Source organism: Podarcis filfolensis (assembly GCF_964270895.1).
Source record: "Podarcis filfolensis genome assembly, chromosome: 1".
NCBI classification, from domain to species: domain Eukaryota; kingdom Metazoa; phylum Chordata; class Lepidosauria; order Squamata; family Lacertidae; genus Podarcis; species Podarcis filfolensis.
The window spans coordinates 79,658,403-79,671,792 of NC_139604.1; the positions used below are offsets into that span (position 1 = coordinate 79,658,403).

The window sequence follows — 13,390 nt, forward strand, 5'->3', positions numbered from 1 at the left end:
GCTGTAGGGCTGCATTCCTATGCACATTTACTCATAAGTAAATCCAATCGAACACAGTGGAACTTACTTTTGAGTAAAAGCCCACACACAGTTAGGCTGAATATTCTCAAATCCTGAGGCTGGATATTGAATAGAATTGAAAAATTGTAGCCACATTAACATCCTATGAATTTTTTGTTGGTCTAAACTGCAATGCTGCAAATTTATACAATAAGTACATCTGGAATTCAAATTTTCAGTGCAGAATAATACAAATATCCCTTACCCAGTATTCCCTCCTTGCTGTACTGGCAACTTCTGACCACATTTTTTTAAAAAGAAAGCTACTGAGGAAATATATAAGGAGATCCATTCATTAAATACAATCACTGAGCCAGCCGAATAGAGAGTAGGGAAAGGAAGCTGCATTTAATCATGGACTTCTGCAACAAGTGCTCTCTTGTGTCACAGAATATACAGAGGTATGTAAAACTTTTTTTTTTAGAAGGGGGGGGTGAAACCTCAAATTAAGGCAGGTTGTGAAATAAATGGTGAGACCTATAAGGTATGTGCTGGCTTCTGACAGCAGCGTTTGCATGGTGGTGGACCAGGGGAGGAATGCCAAGAAGAATGTTTTTCCAGGAAGAAATAAGCCAGCAAAGCACAACTTAAAGGGTCATTGTTCAGCAGCACAGGCTCCAAAATGTAGTTTGCATTAATCAAAATATAAACAGACTTTCCAAACCTAGCATGAAAAAACGTTTTCATGATTTTCCTTTGCTTAAAAAAAGAATAGAAAACATTGAAGTTAGAGGAAGCTTTTTTTAAAAAAACCCAAAAACTAGAAGGCAAAATTGGCTGCTCAACTGGAGAACTGGCCCTTTGGCATTTGTGCATTCCCAAGCCGAAGGTCAAATAATCGCCTGACTCACAGCATTATCAAACTCGCAGCTTTTAGGCTGGTTGTCACATGCCAGCCAAATGCTACAGCCCACCAGGTGCTTAACAACTCTCCTCTTTGTGCAATTCCAGGTAGCTTCAGAAAAGAAGCCAGTAAGATGCAGTGGTTAGAGTGTTGGACTAGGACTTGGGAGGCCAGGGTTCAAATGCCCATGCAGCCATGAATCTCACTGAGTGGCCTTGTTCTGGTCACAACCCCTCAGGCCTAGCTGTAGAGTTGTGAAGAGGAAATGAGGAGAGGGAGAACCACATATGCCATGGAGGAAAGGCAGAGTATAAATGCAGTAAAAAAAAATTAAAAAAAATAAAGTGGGTTTTATCAGGCATTCAGGGTGAGCAATCTATAACTCACATAGTGTATGTAGCTCAGAGATAGATAATTTGAGATGCCCAATTCTGCCAGAGGTATACAGCCCCATGTTTACTACAGCAGGGGGCAATGCTGCAAAAGCCAAAGCAAGTGGTGCAGACATAAACTACTATTGCACAGTTGGGGGGGGGGAAATGGTTGGAGGTGAAAAGTTTTTAATCCCTCCAGCTCTAGGCTGGAGAGAGAGCCAGTGTGGTGTAGCGGTTAGGAGCGGTGGACTAATAATCTGGTGAACTGGGTTCGCGCCTCCGCTCCTCCACATGCAGCTGCTGGGTGACCTTGGGCCAGTCACACTTCTTTGAAGTCTGTCAGCCCCACTCACCTCACAGAGTGTTTGTTGTGGGGGAGGAAGGGAAAGGAGAATGTTAGCTGCTTTGAGACTCCTTTGGGTAGTGATAAAGCAGGATATCAAATCCAAACACTTCTTCTTCTTCTTCTTCTTCTAGGCAAGGAAATGGCTTCCTGACCACACTGTCACCTTTCTCACCTCAAAGTTTCTCCTCTTTGCCTTCAAAACCCTCCACAGCCATACCTCCTTTATATTTCTGCTCTTATATACTGACACATTTCTAGTCGTCACCCTTGCTCCTCCACTTTCACACCTTCCACCATCTGAAAGTTTCCTGCAGACCCCGCCCCACCATTAGACAGAGTGAGGTAGTTGCCTCAGGTGGAAGATGCAGGATGGGCAGGCAGCCTGTTATTCATTCCTCCCGGGACCCTTGGCCATTCCTTTCTTTGTGAGATCAGAGCTGTGCCCATCATGCACCACCTAAAGCTAGCCAAAGCTGTTACAGTTGTAGGTGCCAGAGACAAATTTTCTGTTGAAAGTCTTTCAAGACTTTCATGATGCCTAGACTCAAGACCACCAAGGTGAAGGGTTATTTAGGTGTTTTAGTGGAGTCAAAGTTTAGTTGTGGCGATCACGTTATTGCATTTTTATTCTTAGATCAGGGGATTGCTGAATTTCGTTACAGTAATGTGACGTAGCTTGTTGTTCACAGTTACTTAAATTTAACTTTTTGATTATGCAAATTAATGATGACGATGTTATAGACTTGCAGTGAATAGGTTATCTACAGTACATTCATAGAATCATAGAGTTGGAAGGGATCCTGAGGGTATGTGTAACTGCAATAATCTCTGCCTCCATCACTTTCCTCTTCTTCCTCTGTTTCCTTCCTGTGTCTAAGATTGCAAACCTGCTGAGAAAGGGGGCTCTCAGGCCTTTATTTGTAAAGCATAATGTACACTGACAACAATTAAACAAATAAAGATCACTGTAGGAAATTATATTTAAAATACCCAGTGAGGGAATCTGAATTTTCCTGAGTAACATCGCAAAACACTAATACCTTGAACAACATGGGCCCAAGCAAAAGAAAAGCAAAGCCAACACCAAATTTCCTCTGAGTTCTATATGGAAGGGTCCCATATTTTGTGAAAATAAACAAGCAATCATATGCATGTGGAACTCACTCAGTTCAGAGATGCTTCCAACACAAGTTGCCAGGAGAGACTGTTCTAAAGTTCTAAGTTCTAGTTGGGCGTAAGCGTCAGCTCTTCCATTACTGCACATGGATCCATCGTTGTAAGGACTGAAGTACGCAGGCAGAGAAAGTACACCTAGAAAGAGACAGAGAAAAGAAAACATGCCTGTTAGAAAGCACCAGGATAAATAAAACAACACAGAAGAAAGAGGAAGAATGGTCAAAAGTGTGTGCTGCTCCATCTTGGTACCGCTTCCTCTGCGGCAAGCCACAGTGCTGACTTATGAGATGTAAATAAGATTGATCCAACCCATCTTCATTCCCGGTGAACTTCCAGAGCACAACCCAATCAAAGTGGTCAGTCACATCTTCTGCTATCTTGTAGGGCCTCTCAACATGCCTAAGAGTCGTAGAATTAGCAACTGTACCTGGATTGGAGACCTCTGAAGTCTCTTAAATAACAAAGAATAGGTCCCCACCTATCTAAATCACTTTTTTAGCAGTCGGGCTGTTACAAGTAGAGATAAGCATGTTGTGCAAAGTAGACTTGTGCCCACAAACGTCCCTTGCAGAACTTAGTAGGATACAACTCTGAGCAGAACTGATACTCTGAGCAAAACTTAGTAGGATACAATCCTGGGTTTGCTTTCATGCTCAGCATTTGCCTCAACATCTGGACTATAATTTGCTCCATATGATTTGTGTCAAAATGTGGTATAACATATATAAGCTGCTTTGCACAAGGATGTTTGCAGAATCTTTCCACAAGACAAAGGCTGAAATAGAAGACTGTCTGGTCACTTCTAGCCCAATGATTCTGGCGGCAGAAGAGACCATATGTCAACTTAGCATTGACACTTACACCACTACACTGGACAAAATGAGTTCTAGCATTATACAATGCAATGAAAATGAGGTCATTATCAGTGAAGGTTGAGCCAATTAGTTCTGTTAGGTTAGCACTAGAATGGTAAAGGCAGAATAAAAGGGCTCTAAGAAACTATCGCTCAGGCTGCTGCCTGTATGTGCCAGAAAGAAACAATGGTCAGGATCAATGAGAAATAAAAGCCCCTTCATTCAGTTTTCAAAAGACTGTAATGCTGCATTGGGCAAAACAAGTGATCTGTACATAAACTGGTATTGCACAATTGTAGCAGGGCAGATCGTTTTAAGCACTTCCAGCTTTGGTCAAGATAATAGGAACTGAATGTAGACTATGAAGTGAGTTCAGTGGACTTCTGAATACCAGATGCTAGGCACAAACAGACAATGTTGCTGTCCTCATCCCTTTGTGTGCTTTTCAAAGGTCTCAGGCTCATCTCTAGTTAGGAAAAGGATGGTGGATTAGATAGGTTGCCCTCACATGAAAGGATGGTAACATCAGGGGTGGGGCAGAAGAAGTAATGTGTGTGTACTCTCTCTTTTTCTCACCTCATGTGCAGGAGAGCCATTGGTTCCATATTGTCTGATTCAGCCCACAATGGATAGAGAAACAATGTGTTTGAGAGAAGATTGGATACTGTTTATGTTACAGATCTGAGCATCTACACACCCTCTCTGGAAACATACTCCAGTCATGACATACAAAGCTATGCTGCTATATCTTCTAGAGATGGCAATTCAGGTGTCCTTTTGGCATGTTATCTGGTAGGCACTGACAACATTTGCTATCAGCAAATCTTGTTTGTGCTGATGAGATCATTCTACAACTGCAATAGCATCTGGCCGAATGAGTGTTGTGCTAATTTGAAGCAACACAACTGTCAAAAGAAAGACATATTAGGATACTTGGTTTATTCATCATGATGTTCCTGCCCTTCGACTTTTGGCTGTAGCATTTGTTTCCCTCGCTGATTTCACATGCCTTCTTTTCACATGCTGGTGAGTAGGAAAGCCAACAATGACATCAGCAAGGACATCCTGGGTATTCTGAGGAGAAGGAAATAATGCAATCTGCTGTGTCTTTGCACTGTACATCATTGTGAGCTAATGGGAAAGCCCAGCCAGTGGACTAAGTCATTTGCATATTTGGAAAGCAGAGAATAAACAGCAGCAGCACATGCCAACAATATATATTTTGTTGGAAAACACAGGGAAAACTACCCATCTTCGCCCCCACCACAAGAAGAAATCAAACTGATCCCGATTCCCTTTCCCTCCATTAATACCCCATTTTTCTCCCCTAGTGCACACACTGATCTCACAACTGTGGCAAGGTGAAAATGGGCTGATTTCCAGATGATTAATTCAGAAGCACACAATGCCATAGAAGGTGGAAGGAGAAACTAATGAATGTGCTAATAAAACAAAATGATCACTTAGAAATAAACAAATAAAGCTACACTTACTTCTTTGACCCAGGAAATTTTGATGTCTTTTTAAAAAAAATAACTATAGGAAATAAATATTTTTATAATGATTTAAACTATCATTATCAAGTCAAACCACATAGTCCTTGTTTTTCAAAGTGAAGGGTTTGATGAATGATGTGGTGAACTTAATGGCTTAGTAACTGGGTCTGTCATTCATATCATCAACATAGTATCAGCTGGAAAGAGAGAGTTCAGATACGTCTTTTCTTGGATTGGGGAAAGGCTAGCAGATAGACACTTCTTCTGTGGCTGCTACTATGAGAGAACAGAAATATTCTACTGTTGAAGCTCCCAGGATCTAAGAAACAGCAAAAAGACTAATGCCAATCAATGTGTTTACATGATCCTCTGATATGCCAATGCTGTTTAAGTTTACCACTTTCATTTGTTTGGATAAATGGGGGCTTATGGTTTATGGCTTCTTTTCAAAAGAAACCAGTTAGAAATTCTAGTCTTAACACAGTACCAGAAGAAAATTATTGCCAACCAGAAACTGATTCAGAAGCTGTACCAAATCCATGCTGCAGAGAGGATTTTGCTGGCCAAACTCCAGCACAGAATTAAATGCACTTAAAGCTTTAAACGTTGTTGGATTGTGGTTGTTATCTCTCAGATAAGTGATGTTCTGGTTCTCTCACATCTCCTGAGGTTTTGAAGATTCCGGCCATAAATGGTGGCCCTTTAAATTGCCAATTCATATATACCAGCATCTGTACTGAGACTGTACTCAGAGCATCTCTGCAATGTGGTGATCAAGACTGAACTGAGCAAAAATAATTAGTTTCTGGCATTTGTCAAAGTCTTTGAAATAGCAGTTGGGAATAAGGTATGTTTATTCTACCTCACTCAGTACAGGAAACCTGCTCATGGGCTCTGCCAGTACCGTTAAAAAGCTGGCGCAACAGGGTGGAGTTCCAGTAAGCCCTTTCTTAAAAAACAAAATTATTTTACCAGCTTAAAAAGTTTTCTTTTTTTTAAAGATTCCTGTCTATAACATGATACTTTTTAAAGGAACTGAAATATTTCCAGCTTCCTAGGCAAAATCAGTTCAAGGAAAGGGAAGGAGGAAATTGATTTCTCTTGCCCCCCCGCTTCCATCACTTCATTGCTTCTGGTTTCAAACAAACTAGTTTGTATGTGAACAAAGATGAGCAAACCATCTGCAAGCTGCAATCTGAACTTTTATTCCTGATAAGGGCCAAACTAAACTTGAGTTTAGATGTATTTTTGCATTTAACATGCAGGTTTTTTAAAAATGCAAATAACATCAGTGTGTGTGTGTGCTGATAATTTGTTGGTACAGTGGTACCTCGGGTTACAGACGCTTCAGGTTACAGACTCCACTAACCCAGAAATAGTACCTCGGGTTAAGAACTTTGCTTCAGGATGAGAACACAAATCGCGTGGCGGCAGCAGGAGGCCCCATTAGCTAAAGTGGTACCTCAGGTTAAGAACAGTTTCAGGTTAAGAATGGACCTCCGGAACGAATTAAGTTCTTAACCTGAGGTACCACTGCATAATGGCTGACACAGAGGAGGATTTAACCCTTTGCTCCCCTGCTGTGACAATAAGAAAATTTATTTGGCAGATGCCTCAGTGGGCATTACCACAGAATTACCACAGCTTCTTTGGCCAATCCAAATAGGAATCTGAAAACCATTTTTAAAAAGGTGTTTTACAGACGCTAGGGGAAAGGTATTTCATAGTGGAGAAGAAGCCTCTGGCTGTCTAGCACTTTGCATGATTTCAACATTAGAAGGCAATTTCCTAGTCTTTTCCTTGTCAATTCTTAGTGGCTTTCTGAACAATTGCATGGCATCCAGAGGTGAAGACGGGGCCATTCCAGGAATGGCAAAGAGCCAGTAAGAAAAATATGAAAAGCTTAAAATTCCCCGCTCCTGAGACTCTTGTTACTGATTTGTACAAGAATGCGAGTTTAAAAATCTGACTCTCTTAGAAGTACGCAGAGACTACGTACGTATGCCCCGTGGGCTGGTGGTCAATAATCACTGCAGGGCATAGGTCAGGAGGAATGTAAAGAAGTCAAGGTGTTCTGCTCATTAAACAGGTTTAAAAAACCCCCAAATACAATTACACCCCCCCCCATATTTTTCCTCTGGACAGAACAAAAAAAAAAAAACAAGTAAAGAGAAACTATAGTCAGTTCAGGAAATTAAAGGGAAAGAAAAACATTTGAGGAAAATGGCGATACTCAGGAAAAGCCCTGAAGGTGTGCAGCATTTGCTCAGTTCTAATAAAAATTAGAAACTGCATTCATATATAGCCTAAAATAATATTTTTTAAAAACCCAAACCAAAAAAGACAAACACCATGTGCCAAAGCATATTGCCACTTCACCAGTGTAAAATCAAAGCTAAAAATTCATATATCCATTAATTTAAACAGACTTAAATGAATACGTAAGGACAATGATAAAAGCTAATAATAAACTGGCAAACTTACCAACTGAGATGGCCAAGACAGGATTAGTATGTCCTTAAAGCATGCTTTATTTTATTATGATGGATAGAAAATGCAATTTATGCAATTTAGCTAAATCTGAATGCAATTAATTGGTTAATGTGCTATTTAATAGCCAAATTTTAATTTTAAGGCTATATTAAACACCTATTTGCATATTTTAACATATTTTAACATATTTTATATAAGAAACTGGAAGCATTTAACAAACAATAATGAATTCAGCCACATAATATACTTTAAAAGTTTATATATTTAAAGAACCAAATGGATATTAAAGTATGCTGATGCAAGTAAGTAAGAATTAATCCCTTTATGGGTTAAAGCAGATTTTGCACCTCATATTCTTCTAGACTAATTAATGCTGCTGTTTTTTTAACCCCATGCAGATTTGACAGATCATATACATTGATTTTTGCATGAATTTTTTATTGGATTCTTTTTTCTGCTGTTACTCTTGTGATGATAGAGCCGGTTCCAAATATCACCAGTGCATCAATCTTCTGGGCTATTTATTAACTGGTATGCAAATGTATGACTTTTGATGAGGATTCTTGGAACTGAGATCCGTTTTAGACTAGAGACCTTCTGCAAGGCCTTTCCTGCACAATTTCCAAGCGTGCTCCAATCACAGTTCGTCCTTTGAGGGATATAGCTGCATTTCCCCTAGTGGTTGTAACAGTGTAGCATGATAGACCCAGCCAAATGCACTAGATTGTGGGAGGGGCTTGAATAACCCCTAGATAATCTGAATAAGCAAGGTGGCCTCACACAGTTGAGGTCTGCTTTCTAAGACATAGCGGATGCTGAAAGTTTATGGCTTTAGAGATAAACAAACAGAACTTTGAATGGTACTTGAAAACTTAACTGGGAGTGTAATTATCATAGGTATATTATACTCTGAGATTTGTCCAGATCAACAGCTGGGTGGTCAACGTTCTTAATCCAACTACAGCTCCATATTTAAGAAGTCAACTAGGCTACATAGCAAAATTAGCAGGAAACTTCCTGGGGCCATTATAAGAAACTGTTTAGATTTATCAGCATCTAGGGCAGGTTAAACCATGGTTTTCCCAGTAGTGTTGTATGGAAGTGAGAGCTGGACCATAAAGATGGCTGATCACCGAAGAATTGATGCTTTTGAATTATGGTGCTGGAGGAGACTCTTGAGAGTCCCATGGACTGCAAGGAGATCAAACGTATCCATTCTTAAGGAAATCAGCCCTGAGTGCTCACTGGAAGGACAGATCGTGAAGCTGAGGCTCCAATACTTTGGCCACCTCATGAGAAGAGAAGACTCCCTTGAAAAGACCCTGATGCTGGGAAAGATGGAGGGCACAAGGAGAAGGGGACGACAGAGGGCGAGATGGTTGGACAGTGTTCTCGAAGCTACAAACACGAGTCTGACCAAACTGCGGGAGGCAGTGGAAGACAGGAGTGCCTGGCGTGCTCTGGTCCATGGGGTCACGAAGAGTCGGACACGACTAAATGACTAAACAACAACAACAGGGCAGGTTATCTTAACGAGGGTCATCACTCTTGCCAGGGTTGGAACCCTTGAGATATTTAGGAAATTTTTTAATGTTTGAAGTTTTATTGTGCTTTTAATTATCTGTTGGGAGCTGCCCAGAGTGGCTGGGGAAACCCGGCCAGATGGGTTGAGTATTATTATTATTATTATTATTATTATTATTATTATTATTACCTTACCCAGGTAATGCATAACAGTAAGTATTACTTTACAAGTCTACAGTGGTACCTCTGGTTAAGAACTTAATTCGTTCCAGAGGTCTGTTCTTAACCTGAAACTGTTCTTAACCTGAGGTACCACTTAAGCTAATGGGGCCTCCTGCTGCTGCTGCGCTGCTGCCACACAATTTCTGTTCTCATCCTGAAGCAAAGTTCTTAACCTGAGGTACTATTTCTGGGTTAGCGGAGTCTGTAACCTAAAGCGTCTGTAACCCGAGGTACCACTGTACTCTGAAAGTTCTTACTGCTCACACAAGGAATTCTCAGTCTATTAGATGCGCCCGCTAATATACAAAGATGACTGGTAACTTCCTCTTTTCAAGTTGCATAATTGGCTATGTGGCTAGCACTAAGCTGCATCTAGCAGCATGTTGGATCCCTGGTCTGCAACTGGTTTTCCCAACAGGTTACTTTGATAAGGAGGTCAAAGCCAAATCCCCCTCTCTGTCTGCTTCTAAGTCTTATTGCAACAAATGCTACTCCTAACCATCCCAGTTTTGTCTCTGGAATGGTGACTGGGGGACCAGATGGCACCCATCAGCAGGACGGATCTGGCACCCAGTTGCTGAGCCCAACTGTCAAATAGGTTTAGAACTGTTAATTATATCCTGCTCTAAGGAATGTATTTGGTATTCTAGGTTAACGTATATTGGATCGTGATGAGTGACGTTTATCATTACATTGGCGATATCCTCATAATTGTTTCAACTGAGCACAGAGCAGCGCATTTAACGCTGTACAGGAATATTTCTGTAGCAAGTAAAATCTTCTAATCTAATTGAAACCGCAACTCCACACTGGAGTTGGGCCAAGCCATCAAGAATGAAATCCTTATGCAAAGTGTGCCAAAATATTTTAAAAGACCACAAATGGTCAGGGCTTCCATTCATGTGCCTTCCTCATCACACCAAAGACTGCATTGTCCTACTACCATATTCCAAAACACTGATTCAGTGCTGTCTCCCAAGGCATAAACCCCACCTGCTAACTCAAACCCATTTCCTGGAGACACATATATTTTCTTCTCTGGGAAATTTCCCAAGCAGTTTCTACAAATGATGCCTATAAAGCTAGGAGAAGCCAAATTTTAACTAGATCTCAGACTCTGATTAGATGTCAGCCATTGATAATTGAACAACCGTTCTGACAATATAAGCCATTGTCAATAATTTGAACGTAAAGCTTTCTTACAAAAGCTTAATAATAGTAAATTTATTATCATCATCAAGGAATAAACAACTATTTGACTTTTAGAAGACATCTAAAGGCAGCCCTGTGTAGGGCAGTTTTTACAGTTTGATGTTTTATTGTGTTTTTAATATTTTGTTGGGAGCCACCCAGAGTGGTTGCGGCAACCCAGTCAGATTAGCATATAAATAATAAAAGTATTATGATTATTGTTATTTCATTATCAGTGTACTACAGTCAAACATAAGGCAGTTTCCTGCCCCTAACAGCTTGGAACTGATTTATTTAAAAAATAAATAAATTTAGACTTTGTGAAACATACCAATACCATATTCAAGGCTCAGGTTCAGACATGCAGTGCTGGGAACTGGGGAAGCATTTTTTTCTAACTAAGTTTGACATTATTGGTTTTATGTATGTTTTCCCAATAATGTTAATAATAATCAAGTGGTAATAATATTTAGCAGATCTTTCTAGCAATTGGAGCCCAAATTAAGTAACTGAGTAATATCAAACATATGGATATTAAGATAATAAGGAATGGCAAAAGAAGAGGTTCCAGAACTGAGTCAGTTTTCCTGTCTACACCTTTAAACACAGTTGTGTTGACAACACAGACAGTTGGGAAAAACGTAATAAGGCAGTGTGTTAAAACGCTGGTACCAGTCTGACTGGTACTGATTTGGCCAGGCCATGCAAACCATGTAAGTTTAATGGCTTTGTCTGGAACCAACTTTCTTGCCACATTCAATTTAATTTCTCTTTTGATTTTGTTTCTCCATGACTTCAACTTTTGGGTCTCTTACAGTGCAATCCTATACTTGTCTACTCACAGTCCCACTGGCTTGGATCCTAACATTTTACTATGTGAATGGAAAGAGAGTTAGGCTTACTGAAGAGGTCCTTCTGTTCCTTCCGTGTATATATGCAAGAATAAATTTGGCTCCAAATCACAGTGTACTTTCAGGTAAACGTATATAGGATTGTAGCCTTAAATTGCCCTAATTTACTTTATGTCCTCCTCTGTGTGTTATCTCAAGCAATCTAATATAACTACAAGCAAAAGTGCTCTCGTTCATTGGAGTTTTCTACATATGTGTGGCGACCCTTTTTAGCTTTAGATCCCATGAACCTAAAAATATCCTTACTACTTCCCATAACATCTAAGATTATCCCCAAGGGATTGCTGTTTAACTAATTGACCTAATAGGAGCCAGATTGCACAGTCTCGTGTGATCAGATGACATCATATCCTGAGCAGATAATTTAAAGAACACTTGAAAAACAAGGTACGCTTCCATTGCAGCGTAAAATCCCCTAGCAACTCTCAAGTTATGCAATACCTTGTATTCCAGACTTGAATATCCTTAAGGGCATCATAATCTCCAATGTATGACAGAAAGCAGCACAGGGAGATTAAGCAATATGTCTACGTTTTAAAGAGTGATTCAGCATTAATCATTAATCCAACCACACTTTTCAATTGCTGTAACAAATGCTATTTCCTTTATTTTTTAAAAAATCAATATTTTCTCTCAGGTGGCAAATACAATACATCCTCTGTTTTTTATCCTCACAACAGCCCTGTGAAGTAGGTTAGGGCGATACAGTGCCTGGGTGAAGGTCAACCAGTTCACTTCATGGACAGATGGGTGGGGATCCCATTGTGGGTTGTACAGGCCCTGCCTGAAGCTCAATTTATAATTTATGCAAGCAAGGCGTAAAGTGTTTACCTGTGTAAATGCTCCACATATGCCTCATAAATATGCACTGGCCCATTTGCCTGTAGCATTAGCAATCTGTGGCCAGGACGGATGTGCCACTGGCATGCAAGTTCTACGCGACAATGGGTCAGCACATTAATGAGTCAGTGCATTTCAATGTGACAGGATGCGTATGGGTTACCTCTGCAATTCAGCGCTCTACCACGGGTCCAAAATTCTAATCTAACTCTCTCGATGTATTAGCATAACCCATTGAGAAATTATTCTTCTCCTCAATTTGTTTAGGAGTACGGGTTTGCAATTTTTTTTTAAAAAACCCATAGCTTTCAGAGCACATTATAAAGACCATTTGCAAGTATGGCACAATTTAAGAGTTTGGAAATTTTGCCAAGATTTGTTTGATTTAAGGATGTGCATATTTTTATTGATCTTGTAAAGGCTTCCAGACTAAAAAACAAACAAACCCAAGGAATCTACAGTGGTACCTCAGGTTAAGAACTTAATTCATTCCGGAGGTCCCTTTTTAACCTGAAACTATTCTTAACCTGAGGTGCCACTTTATCTAATGGGGCCTCCCGCTGCCACTGTGCCACTGCCGCGCGATTTCTGTTCTTATCCTGAAGCAAAGTTCTTAACCCAAGGTACTATTTCTGGGTTAGCGGTGTCTGTAACCTGAAGCGTATGTAACCCGAGGTAGCAATGCAATCAATAGCAATGCAATCAAAAAGACAAAAAAAGTTCCTATTAGGAAGCTATTCTGCACAACCTCTTGCAAAAAATGGGGCTCTTGAGTCAAGTTTGCAGAAATACTCTGAAATATTCTGCTAGTTGAAATAACATCAATTACAAACTGAAGAGTAAGGTTCACAAACTGCAATGCTTTTAACTGGCCCGTGAACATGTTTTTTGGCATCCAGGTCATCCTACCTAAGAATTAAAACCGGTCTAAAAGTGAGTGGTAATATTAGGGTGAAGAATACAGGTCATCTTGAGTTTACAAACTTCTGCTTACATACTCCAATTAAATCCTTAAAAAGAAAAGCCGCTATAGGGCTATAAATGTCACATGGACAAATG

At 40.1% G+C, this 13,390-nt stretch overlaps 1 protein-coding gene across 1 annotated transcript in view; it reads right to left on the reverse strand.

The window, feature by feature from the left end:
* Positions 1-13,390, reverse strand: part of ABTB2 (ankyrin repeat and BTB domain containing 2) — a 152,042-nt gene that overhangs the window by 52,126 nt on the left and 86,526 nt on the right. The window contains exon 2 of the mRNA XM_083601827.1: positions 2,789-2,935. Within this exon, the coding sequence (XP_083457953.1) occupies positions 2,789-2,935 (147 nt within the window). The remainder of the gene's footprint in view (positions 1-2,788; positions 2,936-13,390) is intronic.